The 25,334-nt window shown below is 29.0% G+C and overlaps 2 protein-coding genes across 3 annotated transcripts in view; one reads left to right on the plus strand and one right to left on the minus strand.

Annotated features, from left to right (window-relative positions):
- The first annotated feature begins 1,997 nt into the window (after positions 1 to 1,997).
- Positions 1,998 to 17,424, plus strand: LOC130445939 (S-adenosylmethionine synthase). 2 transcript variants are annotated; one of them, XM_056781851.1, is made up of 9 exons: positions 1,998 to 2,252; positions 5,074 to 5,350; positions 6,942 to 7,019; positions 7,219 to 7,341; positions 9,726 to 9,838; positions 14,625 to 14,768; positions 15,278 to 15,496; positions 15,676 to 15,992; positions 16,630 to 17,424. In XM_056781851.1, the coding sequence occupies exons 2-9, from the start codon at positions 5,239 to 5,241 to the stop codon at positions 16,733 to 16,735; spliced, it is 1,212 nt and encodes a 403-aa protein (XP_056637829.1). In that variant the 5' UTR covers positions 1,998 to 2,252; positions 5,074 to 5,238; the 3' UTR covers positions 16,736 to 17,424. The 2 variants fall into 2 exon arrangements, with proteins under 2 accessions (XP_056637829.1, XP_056637828.1); XM_056781850.1 differs by lacking the exon at positions 9,726 to 9,838 and adding an exon at positions 12,963 to 13,075 and having other exon boundaries at positions 2,104 to 2,252.
- A 1,912-nt stretch (positions 17,425 to 19,336) lies between these two features.
- Positions 19,337 to 25,334, minus strand: part of LOC130444975 (unextended protein) — a 40,298-nt gene continuing 34,300 nt past the window's right edge. Inside the window, exons 6-10 of the mRNA XM_056780378.1 lie at positions 24,832 to 24,978; positions 24,547 to 24,684; positions 23,794 to 24,060; positions 23,451 to 23,680; positions 19,337 to 22,763 (exon numbers count right to left, since the gene is read on the minus strand). Of these exons, the coding sequence (XP_056636356.1) occupies positions 22,491 to 22,763; positions 23,451 to 23,680; positions 23,794 to 24,060; positions 24,547 to 24,684; positions 24,832 to 24,978 (1,055 nt within the window). The 3' untranslated portion in view covers positions 19,337 to 22,490. The remainder of the gene's footprint in view (positions 22,764 to 23,450; positions 23,681 to 23,793; positions 24,061 to 24,546; positions 24,685 to 24,831; positions 24,979 to 25,334) is intronic.

A 25,334-nucleotide genomic window follows, 5' to 3' on the forward strand; every position in this document is an offset into this window, starting at 1 on the left:
TTTTTTTATAAATCCGCCGTAAAATGGAACATTTTGAGACCAAGATCATTAAAATCCATCCATTTTTCGATTTTCTAGAGCCAAAAAACCAGGTGACCGTGAAAGTGTATAATTACCGCCTTTTTCATTTCATATTGAAGAGCTAGGGTAAACGAAAAATGTGGATACAAAGTCTATTTATATACTATCAAAAAATCCGCAATTATCAAATAACAAGCTTATTTCCTTTTTGAATTTTATAATCTAGGTTTGATCCTGATAAAGCGGTACCATGTGGGTAATATTAATAATATCCAATGGCAAAAATCATGCAATTATTTTGATAAAAAAATCTAACAGGAAATTCTGAAATATTGATATATTGAAGAGGCAATGAGATTACGAAAGTTGAAATAAAATTATATCCTGATTCTTAAGATGATGATGATTAGGCCTCCAACAATGTAAGGAAAATACTTTACACATCTTTGTCTACACCACTAAGAATATGAAAGTGAAAAAACGAGAAAGAAATGTACGTAGAGGGTTCTTTCAGTTTTTATATGCGAAAAATCCTACGTCTCAATTTAAACATCTCTAACTGTTTGTAGAATGCAATCGCTTCTCTTTCTTTCAATCATTTTCTATCTGTTTATTAACTACATCATCCATACAATCCCATCCAGCATTTAGTACGCATCTCGTACTCTAGGATCACTATTTATTTAGATCCATGGCGAAAATTTTTATTCATAAAATATGTAGTGCGACATTTTTGCATCTAAGCTCAAAGAATGATTTTTCCAATATCTGAAAGAGCTTGCTTAGCGTTAGTAAGCATTGGAAACCGATATATATGGCACGGGAACATCCTTCTTAATTTTATCGGAGGCAGAAAATAATCCAGAATATTATGTATTCTTCTTATGTAATGACCTCCTACTGGGTCTTATTAGTATCAGAATCAGATATTTGGGATGTATGCATCCTACTTTAGACCTAATATCAAGAAATCATATAAATTTGTCGGAAAAGACTTTTTACTGAATCTTATAGATACAACAGTTTACAACCAAATGAACAAAATAGAATCGAACTTTGTTTGAATAACTTTGTCTAATCCATATTATGAATTGAAGGAGACGAACAGCCCTAACTTCATATTTTAAATGAGTACTGGAGGTAATTCTTGAGCAGGAGTTTCACGCTGTTGTAGTGAGACTTTAAAATAGACGACTCGGATCCAACTCCTTCGCCATCACCTTGAAGACTTTCTCAGATCATTTTTATGTTATGCCAAAATTTCAAACGTTAAAACTACAATGAAGAGCGTTGATGTCTTAAATGGATTTGAACGAGGAGAAGGAATCCTGCAGAATAGTGAATACTGCAGAAAGAGGATTCTTGCTAAAATAGGTGTCTGAGAAACGGTAACTGAACAATCAGTTGTTTTTTTTTTTTGTTTAAGGTGCTCTAATGTTTGTAATATGTTTAGTTAAGATTAGATTGGTTTTTGGAACAAGAACTAGGTGTTGTTTGCTTAAAATCTACATTGTAAAGTGGTTTATGGTTTAGGTTTTTGAAGGAACAAGTGTTGTTGAAAATAGTCTTCGAAGCGACCAGCAAAAACCGCATCTAATGATAACATACCTACTCTTAGATGCTTTTATAACTTTTATACAAACAGGGCCGGATAAAGGGCGATTGGGCGCAATCGGGAACCTCATTCGATCCGCCTGTATACAAAAAGACAAAAATATGATTTAAAGGATGTACAACGCTCTTTATATTGTCACATTTGTTTGTTGATATTCTTATTTGGATTAATTAATTCGTTCACATGCCTATTGACAACTGAGTAAAAACTTTCAGTGAACCAGATTAAATATTATCAAACGAACAACGGGAAATAAAAGGAAATGTTGAATACTTGAATGATAATATTGGATTTTCCCGATGCTCTTAAAACTTAATTGGCTTTATGCAACTTTTAAAATCACAAGATAAATTTCTTTAAAATATAAATTTTTATTATGTACTGATAAAGTATGATATGGCAGAATACCGTCGACCAATAGCGAAAATTTCGCCATCTTTTTGCATCATTGCATATATAAGTACGGCGTGAAACTAACCACGCACTCAGTTAATTCCCTCTTCTGTTCGAGACAAGAACAAACCCATTTCTCAATTCTCATCAGGGAAATCCCATTTCAAACAACTATAATCAGTTGACTGTGATATTTTAAGTGAAAACTACTTTTGTGAACTCGGTAAGTAACGAAATTCAATTTTCAAAATACTTTTTATCTAATTAACGATAAATAAATGAAAAATAATGAGAGGAACAAGTGGATGAAGATGTAATTTTGAGTAAATCGAGTTTTTTCTTTTGGAAACTTGAGTTATACTAAACATAAATATTTTTATAGCTAAAATTTGTATTTTTGTGAAACTTTAGATGATATGTACATTTTTTCAGAATCAAAACCACCCACAATAAATAAGATTTATTTGAGAAACATTTTTAGGTATAGCAGATAGAAAAAAACTTAAATAAAAAGTATTAAGAATATTTTTTCATCAGGTACAGTCCCATACATATTTCTCTTCCAATCTAATACCGATGTTTCATTTCAATTTTAGAAGTTGTTAACTTTTCTAATACCTAAAACTACTATTTTATAATATAACTCTGTATAAATGCAATCTAATCTATTTTATATTATCCTAAAATATTACTAGTTCACTCAAATCTAGTTTCTAGTACTCTAATCTTTCTAAAATTTCCAATAAACTATTTTTTTTTTCTGAAATTATGGTATAACTAGTCTCGTATTTACGTATTACACGTTCAATTCTGGAAAATCTTCGTCAAAATTTAACTATTCGAGCATTTTCAGATGCATTTACACAGTCCTTTATTTAGATTATAGTTGTACTGACGAGAACTAAGAACACCAAAACCTGTATATAACTTATCCTGCCCTCCTTTAACCCCAAACCAAATGTGACATTTTTCGCACTTTCCTTGTGAAAATGTAATTAAATATCAGTCGTGTTAATTAGTTTGGAAAGAGACAGCAAGTCTGAAAAAATCGAGTATCTGACTTTTCCGCATATAAAGATTTTATGGCCCCCACGTCAACCTTGACTTCTAAGTTAGCGATTAGATAACGTATCCTGTAGATATCTTTAGAGATATGTTTGGTTACATTTTACTTAAATATGGTCATTTTCTTTTACAAATATAGATCATTTGATTGATATTTCGTATTATTGGGTCAGGGGTTATCTTTTATTTCAACGTAAACTTATGAGAAAAGATTAAAAATAATTTATTGGAATGTAAATATAATCAGAGTTCAATGTTATGAAATTATTAAAAGTTTTTCGAAAACATATTTTAACAACTTTTTAATTCATCTCGAAAAATAATCTTGCCTTTACGAGGTTTGATCAAAAAAATACGGTGGACCAATTATTATAGCAACAATCACATATATTTCAAATAGTTTTAAATTGACAGTGCTGCCAACTTGAAAATCTTTTAAAAATGCTTTCAGTTATTGATTCAATTTTAATATTATCTTATAATAAATTTTGATTCCATTAAAATGCATTTATACACACCTCGTATTACGAAACACTAAATTCTGCTAACCATTTTTAAATTGGTTTTTTTCTTTCCTTTTTCTCCTTCAAAGTATATGTTTAATGGTACTAAATACTAATATAATCATTAATATTAAAAATACTTTATTAAGAAAGAAGTAGTGTTAAATTTGGCAACGTAGCAGATAATTTAAATCATTTTTCTATAATTTATTGATAACGTGACAACTGGTTTTTTGTATCATTCATAAGATACTAATAACCTTAAAAATATATATATTTAATAATGATTGCATGTCCTCGTTACAAAGAAAAATTTTATTGAATAATAATTATTGTCAATGTTTACTTTCATTACAGTTATATAGTTCACAATTCAACCAATTACAAACATATACTTGAAATTTGTAATTCCCGCAAATACTAATTTAACCTATAAGCACGGTCTTACATACAGGGTTTGAAACCGAGAACAATTTCTACAGAGCAGCGTGGTTTTCATGTTGTCAAGGTTGATTGTTTGAAATAGTCATGACGCGGCGCTGCTATCTAGAGATGGATACTTACATCATAACCTACTTTTACGTATTAACTACTTTTATTCATAACAATTACTTATAGAAATAATATCAATTATTATTATTATTATTATTATTATTATTAGGTTAACACAATTTGACACCGTTGAGCTACATTGCACATGCGCTTAATTTGTATGTAAGACCATGCCTATAAGTAACTGCCATCTTTATTGATGATAGAATAAATTTCAGCGTTGCCAAATTTCATTTTCTAAAAGTTAGTTATAACAGAATTAAATAGTTATTGAGTCCAAAGAATAATAAAACTACTAAAAAATGTCTTTCAACATACTAAGAAATTTTTTGTAAAATAATCGTTATTTCAACATCTATACAACATTATAATACATTTAATCGGTTATGAATATTTCAAAATCTCCAAACTTCTCAAACAATTGATTCACATTACAAACATTATTGTCACATTATATAAAAAAGAGTTTATCGAAAAATCGTTGTTTTTTTATATTTATCGGAGTGTGGATAATATTTACTTAGACTTAGAATTTTAATTGGTAATTGGGAAAATCATTAGGTATTTACATAATGTAATTGTACAATTTATCATATTTATTGTGAATAAAAGGTCTCTATGATTAAATTTAAACTTTGACCCAAGCCTATCAGTTAGTATTTAATGATCTATTTAATTCCTTTATAATTTTAACATATCGGTTCATTTCTATAAGTGCATAAGCATTTAATGAAAAAAATAAACGCTCCGCTACTGTTATTTGCTGGAGGTAAAGATTTCAGTTATCGAACTTAAATAATACGATTTTAATAATAAAAACCACTGTAACTAACTACTTCCCTCATATTTATTGTTATAATTTATTCTGTTATTCTAATTACATCGCCATTATATACAGAGCAGCTACTATTCTATTTATTTTAGTTTGTTTCGTCGACGGGACGCCAGGCTAAATCCAATTGAAGAAGTGGAATTTGTCACGTGACTAATACCGAAGTTATAAGTAGCGCCGAGATCACATCGACGTTCTCTTTTCCACAGTATCTAATTCGGAAGTAAATTCGTAGATTCTAATAATCAAGGTTCAGAATGCCAGAAACAAATTTGTCCAATGGATACACAAACGGCAATTCGGGATATGAAATGGTGGACGGAACAGAATTTTTATTCACATCTGAATCTGTAGGCGAGGGTCATCCAGGTTAGTACGTTTTATTTTTTTAGAAAATGGCAGAATAATCCAATACATTATGCCGCCTCATGGCTTGACTCTACATTATAACCTTTTAAAATAGTGTTGTTCATATTTTGTTATCAATACGTGTTATTTGACGGTATTTTTTAAACGGTTGTGATTCAAAATATTTTGTTTTTTTTTAACCTACAGCAACTGTTTGTTTACAAAACAGTAAATTTTAAAAGACTCGGTAATTAGGTTAATAGTAATCGAAAAGTTATTTTTATGTTAATCTACATTGTTGTAAATTGTTTTATACAATGTGGAATCAATTTAAAACCGGTTCATATTTGTGATAAATTGAAAACTGATAAATGAGGAAATTTGTGGATATAATTACTGCTTTAATCATTTTTTAAATATCTACGCAAATACAAGTTAAATTCCAGCTTCTTTCAACTTTTAATTTTATATTGAAAGTTGTAATTTTGCAATAATGTATTTTTAAAATTGTACTTGAAAAAATTTAGTTTTATATTTTTTGAAATGATTACAAAATTGTGTTTTCTTCATAGAATAAAAACAAATTAGAGATGTAAAATTCGGGGCAATAAATTGTCATTAAAGAGAATATTCAAGAATATTTTTCCACACATTATTCATAATACTAATATCTCTTTAAATCTTTTATGTATGAATTACTATATATAAAATAAATTAGTATATATAAGGAATAAAAGGAATTTATCTGAAAAATAATCTGAGAAATAATCATGTTTTAAACACTTTTATACATGAAATAATATAATTAATTACGAATTATTTATATAATTAATTGAAATTATCTTAATCATACAACAGAAGAGCAAATAAGAGGTTCAGAATTTATTCACCAACTAGCAGAAGTTGTTGAAAGTGTTTCAGAAGAGAAAATTATATTAGAAGTATCCTAATATCGAGCACAAGGTTTTTGTTGGCAAATATTTGTTAGTAAAACATTTGAAAATACAAATTCTACCACATGGTGGAAAGAGACATAACAAAAATCGGATTAATATTATTAACTGTGCGTTACAACTGAACCAAGTACTTTGAATTGATACATACTGCAAAAGGAAGAAATGGAAAACTATCTTTTGTAGCCCATAACATCAAATTTTTAAAACACGAAAGCGGAACCAGCAATGCTGAAACTCAAAAAAATATAAGTGACACAGAAGACTTGAGCAGAATTACTAAGTGATGCAGAGTCAGCCAACATAGAAATGAAAGAAAATATTTATGATAATGAAAGGTCATTTTCAGAACATGAAAATGATTTTTTTTTAAATTTGTTGCAAGGCTTGAATTTATTTTCCATTATTTGTCTTATGTAAAATAAAACTTGAATTGAAAGCTTGTAGTATTTGAGGGTTTCAAATGTTTTTATTTGAGAGTAAATAAAACAAATTTCAGTTTCTAGATAATATTCTTGCTTCACTCTCTAAAACATATAATTCAAAATTGAAAAATCTCTTTTTTTGTTCATGTATGTTTTAGCTTCTGTTATCTCAAAATATTTTTCAGATGAGTAAATTCAAAGATGTAAAAAATTAATTTGTTAAATATGTTGTAGATAAAATGTGTGATCAAATCAGTGATGCTATATTAGACGCACATCTTGAACAAGATCCCAACGCAAAAGTTGCTTGTGGTAAGTAGTTGAAATATTTCCTTTCTATAAACAAAAACATTAAAAATAATAAACTATAAATCCTGAATATCAAATTAGTGTTAAAGCTCTTCATTTGTAATGGTAAGTTTCAGGTGTTCAAGGATTTGAACAAATCTACAGAATTATTAATCCTGTATTATATAATCGGTGAAATACAAAACTATTATTTTTCTTGCAGAAACTGTTACAAAAACAGGAATGATCCTTGTTTGTGGAGAAATCACATCAAAGGCTGTTGTAGATTACCAAAAAGTAGTCAGAGAAACCGTCAAACACATTGGTTATGATGACTCTTCAAAAGGTGAGTATTTCACAATTTAATTTTATGTCAATGTAGTTGCACACTATTGCTATTTATTCTTTAACACTTTCTTTTTGTTTTGCTTATATTACTTCTGCACAGTAATTTTGTCCTTCATTAATTTCTCTTGAATTACAGTATAATGTTTTTTTAATAGATGTGATTATTACAATATTTAATCCACATATAACTAATATTAATTTCCTTTTTGTCCTTATATAAATATATATTTGGATATTTGGAACATTGTTTCTTAAACATACTCATACTTCAATAATTTTCATCTGTGTTGCTCATTATTCCAAAGTTGATTATTTTGAACTATATACAAGATGTCCATCAAATACATTCCCAAAGTACTGTGCTAGATTCTTCATAACCTTTTGTATTGGTAGTTCTTTCGATCTTTGTTTTGTTATATTGGGTATTTCTTTCCTTTCTATCATTGAATGAGTACTATGATCACGATTGATATAATCAGTTATTTATGTGTTTGGAACTTTATGTTTCAAATGTATACCAAATTCATTATGATACTCCATGACCTTCTAGTTGATACGAATGTTTCATCAGGATATTCCTGTCCTTATACAAGTGTCATTACATATCCAACACTTGTCTTTGCTCTCTTTCTTAATTTCGAAATATTCTTTCTTTTATAGCATTTTTACATTTGTTATTCTATATTTATTAATTGTTGCACTTTTTGAAAAATTGATATTAGTACAAATCGTGTATTTTATTTTTTTAATTAATCCTAAGCCAGCTTATATGTTTGATTGGAGGTCATGTATTCGATTTTTGTAGCTATTGTATTGTAATAATCGTATTCTGAATTTTAGCATAAATGTTGCATTTACTTTAGCGAAAAGATTTCATCAGTATATTTTAAATCCTGTGTGTAAAGTAAATACATGTCAAAGCAATATATATATATATATATATATATATATATATATATATATATATATATATATATATATATATGAAATGAAAGATACTGATTTTATGTTTGAATATATATGTTGAATCCAAAGTAAAGAACTAGTAGATATACTAAAAAGTAATTAGGGAGATTAGTCGACCTTGGCAACTGTATGGCATTTATAAAGAAATTCTGTATCAAAATTTAAATCATATGCTAAACATTTTGTTGAATTTTTTAGAATGAAAATTTGTTTAAACTAGATACAAATCAACTGAACATGTTACACATTATGAATGTATAATTAAAACGATTATAGATTCATCATATTTAAAAGTGAAAATAGTTAACATGTTTGAAAAGTAGTGCATTGTGGAACTTTTTTTTTAATGAAAAATTTGAAATAAATAGAATTGATGACATATAACCTCCAAAAATTTGCAAAGAATTATTGAATGGAATAAAATGAACAAAAATTTTGGAAAATTAACCATATCCAATTCTGAAGAACAAAACGGTTCAGCTTAATAGTTTATCTGCTTCAAAGATTTCAAATTTGACATAGAATATAATTATTATATTCTTTAAATAAATTTACCTCCATTCAAACAAATTTCCAACCAATTGAATGTACACAGTTTATCATTAAGTATTTGGGGAACTACTGTTATTTGTAAAATGGTAATTAATCTGTTTAATGTTTCTCGGAAGTCGAAGCAATCCTATAGTATAAAGTCAATGGATTTAACCTCTGGTAAAAACATTTTCTACTGAGAGGGATTCCCGTAACTTGAATTAGCACAAGTGTATAATAATAAAACATTTCCTGTTCATTTAATTTTTCCCCTAAATGACCAATAATGAATGATACAGACAATGCATGCATATGTATTTGAGAAAAACTATTAATGCAGTTTATATATATTAAACTTGAGATATTGAATTAAAATATAGTGATGTCAATCAAACTTTTTGTTTGTAACTACTGTCTAGTCTTAACATCATTAGAGCAGTCCTCGTTCGGGTTTGAGACCCCAATTGAATACAACGCTAAAGGGCATCGCAAACACCATGTGGCGCCATCCTCACTTCCAACTGTGAACCACTGGTCAAGTAGAAATCTAGCGTAATCGCCGTTAAATAGATTCCGATAATAAATGAGGTGTGAAAAATGTATAAATATAGAAATCTTTTATTTTGATACATTTTAGAGTAGAAATCTTTTATTTTAATACATTTTAGAGTAGAGATTATTCTTCTTTTTCGTGATTTAAAAACAAAGTAACAGTAAAGTTTTTCGTAAAACAAGTGTCACCTACTCCTTGTTGGTATGAAACATAAACTCAGTATCTTTATCATTTTATTTTAATTCCAAACAAAATAAAAGTGGGTAACAAATAAATTTTCGATGTTCGAAGAGGGGGTTATATCATATTTTCAAAATTTTTGAATCGTATAGGCTTCGACTGGCGCACTTTGAACCTGTTAGTAGCAATAGAACAACAATCGCCAAATATAGCAGAAGGAGTACATGTAAATAGAGAAGAACAGGAGATTGGGGCAGGGGATCAGGTATATCTAAAATTTTGTTTACAAATAAGGATAAAATCAGCTTGAGTACCACTCAAGTTTTATATAAATGTATAAAACTATGGTGTTACAAGGGGATCTTAACGCTTTTTAATCACGCTTTGCTTCTGCTTTAATTTTACACTTTCTAAAGCTTTGCTTAGTTTTAATATTTTATAACACTAATATTTAAATTTATTGTATGGTTTACCGAAATATGTATAAGGAAATGGAATAGAATGTAGAATAACCTCAAATTTATATGTAAAAAATTAAAAGGTACCAATGAAAATCCACAAATTGATTTATTTTCATAAGTATTACCTTAGTGGATACTAATCAGTTGATATGTTTCAAACTATCGTTTCTTATTTTGTTTAAAAAGCTTATTAACAATAACTTTAGTCGCATATTCATATTAACGAAATGCATATTACATTATTTTTATAATAAAAACTTTTGAATTGCAGAATTTCATCTCGGTCTACACTTTATAACTGTTAATATGCAGTTCGTTGTTGTTTGGAGTTAGAATATAATAGTGTGACTAAAATTAAAATCAAGGATAAAATACTCATTTTAAAATACAAAATATCATATATACATAATAATCATTGATTCATTGATTGAAAATTGATGATCAAAGTGTACTAATTCTAATATATTTCCAAACTTATTAATTCTGAATTCGATAGTTTTAATGGAGAAATAACAGAATTTAAAACACTACAATTTATACGTGGATATTCAAAAGCTTTGAAATATATTAGGATTAGTACACTTTGGTGTTTAATTTTGTCACAATCCCACTAAGAAAATTGTCATGAACTAGTTCCCATTCACATAATAATGAGTGGGGTCATGAGTGTGCTTTGGTTTCATAAATTTACCATCATAATGTACCAAGTCGAATTATCGATATATGATTGAATTAAATATTGTCTGTTGACATTTTGACATAATTACCTACTGATAATTGACATATCTGTATAATTTAGTATTTTACAAAAATTTTTACAGCTTCAGGCACATATCTAATCATTTTTGAGCCAGCTTTTTATTTTCTATTTGCTACTTTTTCCAAAAAAAATTAGAATCACTTCTAGTGTAGCTTTTGGGCATGATTTCATGGCTCTAGTTGTACATAAACAAACCAGTCTTTGTACCCCAAATCACTGCCCCATATGTGATGATTGGTCTCACAGTTGCCGTGCACATCCACAGTAGAATATTTGGGTTACAACCCCAATTCCTCCCTGCGAATTATCTGCATACCATCGGGGTTTTTGTGATCTCTTTTTCATGTTTGTTTACTATCTAAATTTTTCCATTCGATTACTTACCCGTCTAACTTGATGGACTTAGGTTGAGTTGTTTCTTCCTAGTGAAGCAAATTAGTTTATGATCGACATCACATTTTTTGTGTAGTTAAAAATTTTCTAATTCCATTTTATACAATATTCGTAATTAAAAATTAAAAGTAAACAACACGCTGTGTCATATAATTATGTTATTTTCATCATCAACAAGAGACAAAACAAATTTAATTGAGACTGTTTATCGTAAACTTTCTTCTTTATCGAATATTCTTGATGAACTTTATACAATAAACATAAATGCAATTGTACATCGTAATTAGATGTATATAAACTTATGTTTTCCAAAATAAATCATAGTTTTCTTAAAAGATTTCAAATTGATTTCATCTACGTTTTCTTGGAAAAAAATACTATCCTTTGACAGGACTATTTCTAAAAGGATGTGAGGAACATCACCTAGTATTTCTACGTAAAATAATGACCTAAACTTTTGTATAAAATAAACTTGAAACAAAAAAATGCGAACGATTGGCCTTGCTATTTATTTCTGGTCGTCGCAAATTCCAGACGTACCGGAAATTGTAAACTTTTAAAAACGAATGGTAAATCCTTTGGAATCATCGGTATACGTGGGATTTAGACATCCTCTCCTTTGTATTTTCCTTTTATGATTGTTACCACGATGACGTTTTTTATCACCTTTTTCACAGTCTTGTTTTATTGCACAGTCGAGGTTGATTGTGGTGAAGTGGTAATCCAGGCAATTCCAGTGAATTTAAAAATTGATTAAGAGAAACTTGTCATCTGGAAACAGCTGTTATATTTCTGAATAATGGTCAAAAAGTGCTTAGAATCATTTTCAATCCCAGAAACTAAAGAATGTAAAACATCTGGAGGTGAAATCAATTATGGCAATTTTAGTTTGCCTCCAGCACAACATAATCCAGTAGATTCATCACTGTATTTTAACGCCTCACAATATTTACAAATTATTGTCATTTACCCAATGGCTACCGATTTGTCGGCACAATAATCTGTTGCCGGATCAAGAGCACTGCGTCTGCGAAATCGCTAAATTTCATTATGTCTTGCTCGCTGTTGTTACGTTTGATGTGCACGAACTAGTTGCGTTCTAATCCTATCTACTACATGTACACTCACTAAAGAAGGCAATTCTGATATAGCAGTACGACTATTTTCTTGATTTCTCTCTCTTTCTGGTCATCGGTGCGGTTAGCGCGTGAAGTAGCTCACAATCAACAAAGAAAATTCTCGCGCACGTAGCGATAATCGTCATTCACAGAGATAGAAGGATGCACTCTTTGTATGAGGTGTCGATTGACATATTAATTCGTTGTCAAATGTCAAATAGCATGGTTGCGCTCAGAAATTTAATTTCTGGCAAATTATCAAGGAAAAACAAAATTTTTTCATATTTATTCGCCTTGTAAACCCTCTCTATACTTCCACGTATAATTCAAGACCAAAATTAGCCAAATCGGTCCAGCCGTTTTCAAGTTTTACCGAGACTAACGAACAGCAATTCATATTTTTTTTATTCAAAATGCAAACATACAGTATTGATAAAACTTTATGAAATATACACTGGTAGATTGAAATTATTTATTTTTTCATGTCGAGTAAAATTTTTTACGATACTTAGGAATCATATAAAGCCCATGATGTTATAGTATTTGCTACTATTGACTTAAAATGATACGAAACTTTTTCTGAGGCTTGAACGGTAAACGTAGAACTACACAATAATGACACAGTGACAAACATATTTTAACAACTAGGGTTTGTAGGGTTTGATTACAAGACGTGCAACGTTTTGTTGGCATTGGATCAACAATCACCAAACATTGCTGCCGGAGTTCACATAAACAAAAACGAAGAAGAAATTGGAGCTGGCGACCAGGTGAATTTAAATAATTTTTTTTTGTAGAGATGTTAGAGCAGCCTATGGAGCAGGATATAATTAATTGTAGACAATCTTACTTTTTTTATATACCTAATGCTTTTATTTTGGCAGCTTAATGCTGATTATTTTTCGAATGCTTTTCGCTGGTACTGTTTTAATCAAAGATACTTCAAACACTTCATTTATCGTCGTCGAAAACTAGTAACTAGTTCCTCAATAAACACGGGTGTCTCGTTTATTTTACTGGTTTAATCTATATTAAGTTTTGGTTATATTCGAATTGAATTTCTTGATACAATTAACGTTTCATTTGCTTCTGTAATTGTTTCAAATTGCATGCATTTATACCCGAAATTTTGTTATAATAATTAATTTAAAACGAATTTCATCATAAACATCATTAATCTAGTAAAAATTGCATGATTTATGTTCATTGAGTCATCAATTATTGATTGTATATTTGCGAAATCGACTGTGTTTATACAAAGTCACGTCTATTTCTGATAAAGCAAATAAAATTTAAAATAATTGTAATTTCTAAATACTTGTTTATCTTGGTGACATTCAATTCAACAGCTAAAACTTTGCACCTGTCTAAAAATTTATCGGAAATATGACTAGTAACTTGTAGGTGTTACAGCTAAAACCCGTTTTCAGTTGATTCTAGTGTAAACTAGAGAAAACTAGTTTTTACAAAGCCCCAGTATAAACTGAAATAAAATTACATTTGTGCCAATCGGTACGTTCCCTTATGCCAGAGCTTTTGTGCATGGAGGAGCATTTGCTATATAATAAATATAATATATATATAATATAATAAATAAGATAATATTGAGGTGTGGAACAAAGCAGTAATAGACATGGGCATAAAACTAAACAAGAAAAAGCTAGAAGTAAAGGAATAGATACAGAAAAACTGTAACAGAACAAGAAAAAAGTAAAATTCAACCGACAGAGGTGAATTATTCTAGAAGTGTGGAAAGAGTGACACAAAAAGATAAAATAAGAAACATATTTATAAGAAAAAACCCAAATATACAACCTACATGGAAACTATATACCCTAAAAGAACTTGGAAAGCGAAAATTAAAAAACAAACACAAAAAGATTGTCAAATAAAAATATAATGTATATCTAACATTTGAAAACTGGAATTTCCAGAAAATATTCGAATAGAACAACTGCAATATTGAGTGTTTTCCTCGAAATGCTTCAAAAAAGTAAACAGATACTCTTCGCAGAGCTGCTTAAAAATGATTATTATATCATAAATTTTTCTTTTAATATTCTACTAAAATGAATTTTTGAAAAATAAAATTGTTTGTAACTAGTAAATTCTAGTATTTCTCAGTCATAACTAGTATTAGCTGGTCAAACATGTAAAAAAAACTAGTTTCATCGCCGAGGATACTAATCAAAACTAGTTTAAATGATAGAGGTTTGTGAAAATTAGTTTTCCCTAATCAAAACTAGAATTAATTGAAAACTGTTTTTATTCGTAATAATATATAAACACACTACATGTATTTATTTACTTTTTAAACAGGGTTTAATGTTTGGTTATGCCACGGATGAAACTGAAGAATGTATGCCACTTACAGTAGTTTTGGCGCACAAACTAAATCACAAAATTGCAGAATTGAGAAGATCTGGAGAATTCTCATGGGCAAGACCAGATACTAAAACTCAAGTAAGTTTTAACGCATCTATATGATCATATATTATTTTTCTATCGGGTAATGAAGCATGGTCGGCTGTTATGTAGCTGGGTCTACCTCTATTTTCATTTAGCAGACCTGTTTTTATACACTTTCATTACTAGCTCCCTTCCATCTCCTTATGTATGATGAAACTTTGTACTATATTTTGAACATTGATGATACTACCTGGTGTATTTGGTTTTTCTTGAAAATCAATTTTATTTTCCACAAACTGTTTCTTGCTTTTATGCATGGAATCAACCACCATATTAACATCAAATTGGACATTTTCCTTGTATATCAGTACAAAACCCAAGCCTTGAACTCCTAAATCATCAGTTCATTTTTCTAGTCAAGCAGCTATCGAATTCCCAAGTAATCAATTCAAGACTTATTTTAAAATGCCATAGAAAACTTAACGAACTAGACATGATCCATTTGATTTGATTTGTATATCAAGAAGACAAAAAAATCATTTTGAGGTTTTCATTAATTTTAGGTTACTGCTGAATATACTTTTGAACGCGGAGCTTGCATTCCACGAAGAATCCATACAGTAGTTGTTTCAATGCAGCACAGCGAAAAAATTACTTTGGAAGAATTACGTATAGCGATTAAGGAAAAAGTGATCAAAGAAGTAATACCAGCTAAATATTTGGACGAAAAAACAGTAATTCATATCAATCCATGTGGACTCTTCATCATTGGAGGACCACAGGTAACAAGATAATTTTTAAAAAAAATCTCTGTTAGGTTTGGAAAAATGATGTTACTTTTAGAGTATTTGCTATCTTGAGTAAATATGATGTCAAAACCTCACTGATTTAAATGTATATTTCATCTATTTTTCAAATTTTCATTATGGAAATTGTTTGAATAAATAAATTTTACTTCCAGGGAGATGCTGGTTTAACTGGAAGGAAGATAATTGTAGACACATACGGTGGATGGGGAGCACACGGAGGTGGTGCGTTTTCAGGAAAAGATTTTACTAAAGTTGATAGATCAGCCGCTTATGCCGCTAGATGGGTGGCTAAATCTTTAGTAAAAGCCGGACTCTGCAGAAGATGTTTGGTACAAGTATCTTACGCCATCGGTTTAGCTGAACCTCTTTCTATTACAGTATTCGACTATGGAACTTCCGAATTGACACAAAAACAGTTGTTAGACATAGTAAACAAGAACTTTGATTTGAGGCCTGGCAGAATTGTGAAGTAAGTATCGTGTGACTATTACATTATCTTCAAAGATTGAAGATGAACTCATATATTGCCTGGTCTTTCGAGCCTTGCATTCATATCAGAATATTTTTTTCTAATTTGTTTGCCTATGATGTTTTTTTTAGTATTTGCTACTCTTGAGTACACATGATGTAAACTACTAGCTGAGGCAACAAATTAAAACTAGTTTGTTATTAGATTTTTCAAAATACCAACATTTAGATCTTTATTTGTAGTTATTTACATTTTTTGTTACAGCATTTTTTTGTGAATTCCTCATAGTTTTCGAGTTATTCGAGTTTAAAATTTTTTTTAGTATCAAGTCTCAAAATTTCGAAAATCCGTGCCCGTAATTTTGCTAAAGAGTTGCTAGACTTATTCGGTATCCCAACACTTCCAAAATCTAGAAAATCAAAACCGCCCAATTTGATTTAAAGTTTTAGATAAAAATCTCCTAATTTGCCTGTACTATTATGACCATTTAGTTTTTTATTACCAACTGGTTAAAATAAAATTTGTAGTAGATGGTTACCTTATATATTTTTATTGACATTTGTGAATTGTAAACTATTTTTTACCATGTATGTATAACATATATATATGAATAATAATGTAACGAATCTTTTTTTAGGGAATTGAACTTGAGACAGCCAATTTATCAGAAAACTAGCACATACGGACACTTTGGACGAGAAGGTTTCAGCTGGGAAGTACCTAAATCATTAATTCTACAATAGTTACTTTAATTTTATTGTTAATACCCATTTAGTCCTTCCCTAGTAAGTAGATGTTTAAGAATAGGAGAAAAATTCTGTGATCGGCGCTCTGAACCTTGAGATGAACGCGACATTTTGCTTCCTTGAAAAGTAAAATCGTTTTCGGAGACGAAACGTCGCGTATTTGCAAGTAAGTTTGGTAAAAATTCGCCCCAAGTTTTCCGATACAACCCACAGTGGTACTAAATGTTAGTGTCGCTGCAATTTAGTGTGAGTCAAAACGTTCGATTTCAAGTTAGGTATTTTACTCGCACATTGTGTTGTGTTTAAGAGAATAAATAAAAATTTGGAAAAGAGCATTTCTATAAACACTCCGGGATGTATCAGGAACGAGGAGGGATAACAAAAAATCAGACAAACTGTTGAATTTGGCGTTTTATAACTAAAAGAGATAAAATATAATCTATAAGTTTTATTATTTAATATATATACGAATATATTATTTTGGTGGATTATTTAATTGTATTTTATTTTTTGAAAAAGAGAAAAACATTTCACATAATAATATGTATTTTTTAATATATTTGTTATATCCAGTGTAGGTCAATAAATCCATGTAATTTTTTATAGTGTATTAATATTTTTATTGACATAATATATAAAATAGGCTCTTTGTCCAAAATAAACAATAAAGTAGATATTACAACAAATGTAGTTTGCATTATTTTTTTCTATAACCAGTATATTTTCATTCCTTACATAAATACTCATAAATAATTGAAAATCCACCTATAACTTTTACCTGCAACTCTCCACATTATTTTTACTTCTTACGATTAGACCTTTTTATATGTGTTATCTTTATGAAAAATCAGATTAAAATGAAAGGTAAACATTTTGTTTCGACTTATTTATTTGTAAGATTTCTATTCGTTGGGTTAATTAATAAACACTGTCTCTTACGTTCCTATTTTATTTAAATATTATACACTACACTTACCTAACTTATAATAATCCATTTATCACTATCACTCAACTAACTTAATTTATTTAAATTCTTCAATTACTTTGCTAATTCGTTCTGCAGACACGCAGAACTTCAATTTATCGGGACTAATTTCTTTGGAGGTGTAAACCTGTGGAATCAGCTACCAAGGCACGTATTTCACGAACTTCAAAGATTCAACGAAATTCAAGATCAATTTCTACAGATATCCCTATACGGTAGGCACTACTCAAATGTAATGGGGTTTACCCTCTTGGAATTGCTTTCTACATAAAATTTTACACAAAAATATCTAATCCAAAGTTTTTTTTTCTGCCAAAAAAATATACAGAACCTATTGATTACTATCCGCATAGATGTTATGTTACATCATGACACACTTTACGTTATTTACTTTTTAAAGAGTTTGGTTAATTACCAAAAAAATCCAGTTGTAACTAGTTTTGAATTTGACAGACAACTATTTGACATTTAAAATGGATCCCAACAAAAAATTATCTTTACTGGACCCCAGATTAAAATCCAAACTGTATACTACTTGGTAAATACAATATATTCATAAACTGTTTTAGGATTATTTGATATTTTGATAAATTTTACTTTAATGTAAACCAGTTAAGCACTCCACTAAAAAATTACAAATTAATAATAAAAAATAACAACTTACAATTACAAGATAACCTTTTAAAGCTTTCGCTTTATTTTTTCTATCTTACCATTCCTTAATATTTATAACAACGCTCAAAACGCCTCTTATGAAACTTATGAATATTTCATCTGAATGAAAGGGAAGAATTGTTTTTTTATATTAATTATTTTAGGAATCAAAATGTTTTGAAATTCAAAGCGCATCAAAATATATTCACACATCCTAAGGTACATTATAATGAGAATAATTATCTTATAGAAGTGAGAAATGAATTATATGATTTAGGAAGAATAAAATTGAAGGTAAGTATCAAATAAATGTTGAGTCCTAACCACTTACAAAATGGCTGCAAAATCCAGCTCGTTTATCTACTCGGTAACATGGATAACGAAGAAGAGGATGACACTGCAGACCACGTCGTCTGTGAACGGGGGCTTCTGCCATGTTAGTTGTTCTTTTTCTTTTCAATTCAAATTTTCTCTTATAATGATATTCCTTATTTTGTCGTGTCTTGTTTAAGTTGTCTATTTTTTGTTAGAAATCTTATTTCTGTATTCTGTGTTAGGGTTTTTTTGTTTCTGCGTAAGTATACATGTTTCTGTTCCAAATGTCTATATGGGTATGGCTATTTTCTTCATTTGTTGTGGTATTTGATTTTTCGTTAGAAACTGTGTCTTAAATGCGTGACAATGTCTGGTCCTTCTAGCCGGATTTGGCTCAGTGTGAGGCTCGAGAACCAGAAAGTATATAAATGACAACAAAACTTCCAGAAATTTGAGCTTCGTTATATTCTTAGAGTTTATCTCTATTCACAACACATTTTCCATTGTATCCTATTTCTGGCAGGTTATAACTTTTCTGTTATATTTGTAGGAAAGACGAGAACGCCTTTTTAAAAAATTTTTAGAGGATTTTCGACAAGAAGAAAGTGAATTAAGAAGTGTAGATCTGGCATATATAAATACACAAATATAAATTTCAATAATGTTTATTTAAATTGCATCTACATATATTTCAACAGGAAATTAAAAGCACCATCCATTACTGATTTCTTTGCATTCAAAAATTGACGATAAAAATAACAAAGGACCTAGAAATCCATCATTTAGTAACACGAAAATTATAGAATCATCAACAAAGAATTTGAAAAGACATACCTTATAAAAATATCATTTTTATATGTTTGAATAAAGTAAAATATTCATAATTGTACTTCGCCAATTATATACAGTGAAAAAAAACTGTTATTTGATAACATTACAATAAAATGTGGAATATAAAAAAATAATCAAACTGTTATTTATGCATAATTTCATAAAAAACAGTTCCCTCAATGAATTTACCTACACTGCTTAATAATTTCACAGACTATTCTTACTACGCTACAGAAAATGTTTTATCAAAAAAAAATTTTTTCCAAAAATTATATCGATGTATAAGGGTATGGACAAATATACCACCTATAAAATTACAAAATAATATAACAATAAAATATATATACTAGTAGTACAGAGTGTCAATTAAATATTCTCTTGTATTAAAAGCTTCAACTTACAATTTCGTTCTATAATAATTAACAATCTAATAATGTTAAAAAAAATTAAACACCCCGCACTGCAGAACTCTTAAAGCAGATTGTCCCTGGTAAGAAACGACAGACGATATCAAAACGTTGATTAGACTAATTTTTGAAAATTTTTGTTGTGGATGACATTATTAATGTAGGAAAAGTTAGATCTTCAATTTACCGAAATATTTTAGAGATGAAAAGATTTTTTGTATATAATTAATATTGTAGGAAGACACCCGAAAGCTTATAAACAGAATTGTTGAGGTATTCTGTGTCAATTGACTAAATTAAGTTTAGACAATCAATGTATGTTCCAATGTAGAAAAGCCATTTTTCAAACAAATTAAACTTATGGCACTTTTCTATTAAATTAGCCCGGGATAACAAAAACAATTTTTACAAACTTGAACTCAGGAAAATCGATTCTTCATCAAAATGAACTTATATGATCCTATTTTTGTTCAAATTGAACGTATGGTACATCTTGTGCTAAATTATACCCAGAAAAACCAAAATTTAGCTGAGGAAAACCAATTTTTGATCGAAATAAACATAAATATTCTTGGTTTTGACCAAATTAAAGCCAGCACACAAACTCAGGAAACCAAATTTTTGAATAAAATAAATTTAGAAAGTCCCATTTTTGGTCAAATTAAACCCTTAGTATTTTTTTTACTTAATTACATCCAAAAAACAAATTTTGACAAAATTTAACTTAGGAAAACCATTTTTAATGAAAATAAACTAAAAAAATACTATTTTTGATTAAATTAAACTTTTAAATCAAATTTTGAATAAGTTCAATTATATTAAATAAGGAACTGTTAATTACTATCCAAATTAGTGAAAATTTTTCAAATATAAAACCACATTTTGAAAATTCGTGGAAATACTTGATTTTTTTTCGGTGACTGTTATATTGTTTTGGTTGCAACGTGTAATTATTTTCATTTTAGTTGTATATATTTTCAACGATTCTGATTTTTCTACTTTTACAGTTTCCAATTTTGTTCATGATATATTAAATTTTATAAGTACAAGACATTGAATCGAGTGTCTGAAGACATGTGAAGAATGGTTTTTTAGCCCCACAACGGCACTGCTATTTTTTGTCATAGATAGCAAACTTCGATTAAAAAAATATACTGTATATCTTTTAAATATACTTTATATTTTTTCTAGACCACACCATGAATTACAACTACAACAAGTTATATTAATTGGATTTTAAGTACTAAAAAACGTTTAAGTAAAAATTATTGCTCGTTTAAATGATTTTTCCCAAGTAGAAACCTACCAGGTCTTGATTGTTAATTTAAATCTTCTGTGTAACATAGTTTTATATAATCTACATATTAAAATTCAAATCAAACTTACGCTTATGGGGTTTAAGTACATATTGAAATTCTTAAAACTTTTATACAACGAACAATTTTTTTAGTAATATTAGTTCCTTAAACAATAAGTTCAGAAAAAATCAAATTAAGTAAATTTAGTGTTAGATACACTGCCCTAACGAAAACTTATTAAACAAAAAAATTGTGTTAAATTAACTAACAATAGAAAACAAGAAACTCAGAACATAAGACAAAATACGAAGGATCAGCATATGCAAAAATAGAGATCAGAGACACGGAATAAAAAAACTGTTGAAAGTTCCTGTACTTCTTGTACCCATTACGTCCATTTCTCTTAATTCACCGTTAGTTGTTAAAAAACATCAAAGCCCATAATTAGAAATCAACAACAACGAAAACGTTACTAAGAGAATTAACAGAGGGTATGCAAAGTCACCAAAGCAATGCAGTTGCATGAATTAACAAATTAACTTGTATGTGTTAATTAATTTGTTTTTATATCTGTATAATGTTATGATTAAATTTAATTTTCTGAACTTACCGTTATAAATCAAGACAGCTAAATATTGGTTAAAGGAAATTTAAAAAACAGTAAGTACCACTAAATAAGTTGCCAGTAGATACATCTATTTCAAAAAGTTGTTATTTCTATGATAAAATAATATAAAGAATAAAATTTGGCCTAAAAATATGGTATCAAAAAAAGTAGTAGCTAAAATAGCTAGTTAAAATTTTTGATGATGTTGAAGGACCAGAGAGTATAATTTTGAGTATTGCTGTATAGTAACAGTGTTTTCAATAGAAACACAAGGAATAGTGAAAAACTAAAAACAAAAAAAAACTGGTTGTAAAAAGAAAAATGAAAAAGTCGGTAAATTAAATGCCAGAAGTTCAGTCATAGCAATAGATGAAGAATAAGAAAATTTGCAGCTTAGTTTTTACAGTGTAGGTACTCTTATAATAAAATAAAGTTTTTTTGTAGAATTTGTAATGATCAAATAAAATAAATAAAAACTTTTCCAAATAAGATATATCCAGTGTCAGTTCTTCAATTTAAGATAAAAGATAAATGCCAATAGAGAATAACCATAAATAATATTTCTCCATTAACATTGAACTTAATTAAATAGAATACAATCATTTAAGTAGCGTTTTAAAAGTGGGCCCTAAATAAATAGGACCTTGAAAATTCGTTATGAATTTTTCGGCAAAAGCATGGTGTTTTCTTCATCCTTAGCCCCCACTATTTGAATATCGTCTACAGGACTTGCTTTAACGGAACCGTTTACGTCACGGGAACCAATACGGTGCGGAGGACTATTACTGCTGAAATGTGATGGTGTCTTTGGGCTGGTCTGACTCGATAAACTGTCCGGTTTTAATTCTTGAGATTTTCTCAAAGATTTCCGTTTTGGTGTTTGACTACCTGCGCTTATTATGTCGTCATCAGCCAATGAATGCATAAGCTAAAAAAATAACGTGTTAAATCGATACAATTACCATTTTTGAAATATTTATACATCACATAATTGAGGAAAGTAAACCAGGCACATAATGTGAGAATGGATCTATATCAAAAAAAGTACTTTTTGCCAACGACTTAGTAATAACGAAAGAGGACTACAGAAAAATATACACTTGGTACAGAAAAGAAGTTGAATGAAAATAAATATGATATCAAAAAAGTGACATATTTCAAATAGATTGTGGCAGTAATAGATATTAATGGAAACTAAGAACAGAAAAACATCAAGTCAAAGGTTTGTTACATCTCCTTTGCTTCAACAAGATTTTGTGTTACTACATTAACAAAAAATAAGTAATAACTTAATAAGGAAGTACGTTTAGTCACCCCAACTGTACTTCTTTTAACCCCTGAACACATCTATTTAGTTTTCATAAGATAAGTTTTGCCAACTTGATGTAAATATTAGAAAAACAAAAATTTATGGAACTTATACCTTATTCATTTGAAATATTACGTTCATCATAATCATTTCTCATCTGATAAAAAAATTCTGTTGCTGTCATCACAAGCTTCGAAAGTCAAAATAAAATCTTCGTCTAAACTGGGATTATGAAGGATCTAAAAAGGAAGAGATAACGGGATTTTTGGGTTGTAGAGGAAAGTTTTACCGTTGTTAAATAAATACCTTATCAACTTCTTCATCGAAATGTTGGTCCACGCCAGTATCGTCTTTTTTGGATCGTTCCATCAAAGTAGCTCTCTTTGCCGCCAGATAAAGGCTTCTCTTTATCTTCAAATAAAGCACCTCGGTGCTAGCACGAACTGTATAATCGGGAACGAAAGTGTGACGCAATAATGAATCGATGTTTAATGATTCCAAGCTACCCATTGCTGATGTTGTGACTGAAGGTGATTCTGTAAGATGAAAATTTATCAACTAAAATTGAAATTTAGCAATCTGTGTAGTTGATATTTAATCATATGGTTTTTAATTTTTCTTATACAATGTATAATAAAATATAACTTACCAATTCCAACGGTTTGAACCAAGGCTTGAGTTCCGAAATATGTGAATGGTCCTCCTTCGAATATAAGGTTTTCTTTGCCAACAGTTACCTCTACACGACCTTCAAGAATTAACACAAAGAAGTCAACCGATTTACCTTGGTTGTATATTACATTTGCCGGATCCGTACGCCATTCTTTATTCTTCTTTATATGTACGGCAATATCTTGTTTCAATAAACGGCGTAATATTGTCTCGGATATAACATTAGGGTGGAAGGATTCAACACCTAAAATAAAATTTGTATTAGGAATAAAAAATGCGGCATATTTATTTTATTTTACGTTATTGTTAAAGATGTAACTGTTATTTGTCAAGATTGTTGGATGATATTAATAGGAAATTATATTAAAGCTGATTCACCAGCAAAAAATCCGAAACTAAGAAAAAAATGTTACCATGTTACATATCAAACTTGTTAGATGAAAAATAATTGTTTTACGGACTAAGAACTTGCAATTGAAGTAGATTGTGTTTAAATGAACATTAGAGGGATAAGAAAATAAGCTTCGGATGCCTCCAAGGGAATTTAACTACATTTAGTTTTTGTTACTAACACAAAAATACCAACGATTAGATTAGAATATTTTTAATGGAACCCAGATATAGCTAATGGAATTTTCACTAAGAATCAAAATGAACCTTCAATACTGTTAACTAATAATTTATGATTAAGTAAAAGTTATAAATATGCGTTAATAAAATTTCTTCTTACTTGTGCTCAGATACTGGAAAGCAGCGAGAGTCAATTGAGGACTGATTCTTATTTTGTTAAGTTCGCCACGTTTTTCAGCGAATACAGTGAAGTCTTGTCTTCTTTCCGCATTTCTTTTTCTCTTTGAACGATTGTCGGCTGAAAAATAATGAGAGGTATAAAAATAAATTCATTTTAGATAAAATTAAATACAATTTACTATTATACCTACATAAGAAATTGAAAAACTAATTGTGACATACCAAATTCAGTTTAGGAAATTTTTGAATATCTAATATTACTTACTAAACACATCAGTCTCATCCATAATTTCCGCCTGGATCAATTCTTCGATTACATCTTCCAAAGTTATTAAACCAATAGTTTCATAGAAGGGATCACCTTCTCCTTCATTGTTCACTCTATGTACAAATGCCATGTGACCTTTGTTACCTAAAAATAAAATAAAAAATTCCTAGCTTTAGTGCTGCTGAATGATATTCATATTCAAATCACTGTTAACTACCACTGCACCAAGTCTCACAAACATCACTATCAGGTTCTTCAAGCAGGATATGAATCTATCGAAAACTCTAAGTTTGTAGTAAGTTATAGTAGATTTTGGCTTCATGAAAATTATACTTCTAGCAATTTATTTAAAACAGAATCTATCTCAAAGAGAGTTTTAGAATAGGTACAAGAAATTGAAATTAAAAAAAAATTAACAAGAATAACCAATTGCAATTGAAACTGTAGTTATGATTATAATACAAATGAAAGTTAAACAAGAACTTTATTTTAAAAATAGT

This window comes from Diorhabda sublineata, chromosome 6 (assembly GCF_026230105.1).
Source record: "Diorhabda sublineata isolate icDioSubl1.1 chromosome 6, icDioSubl1.1, whole genome shotgun sequence".
NCBI classification, from domain to species: Eukaryota; Metazoa; Arthropoda; class Insecta; order Coleoptera; family Chrysomelidae; genus Diorhabda; species Diorhabda sublineata.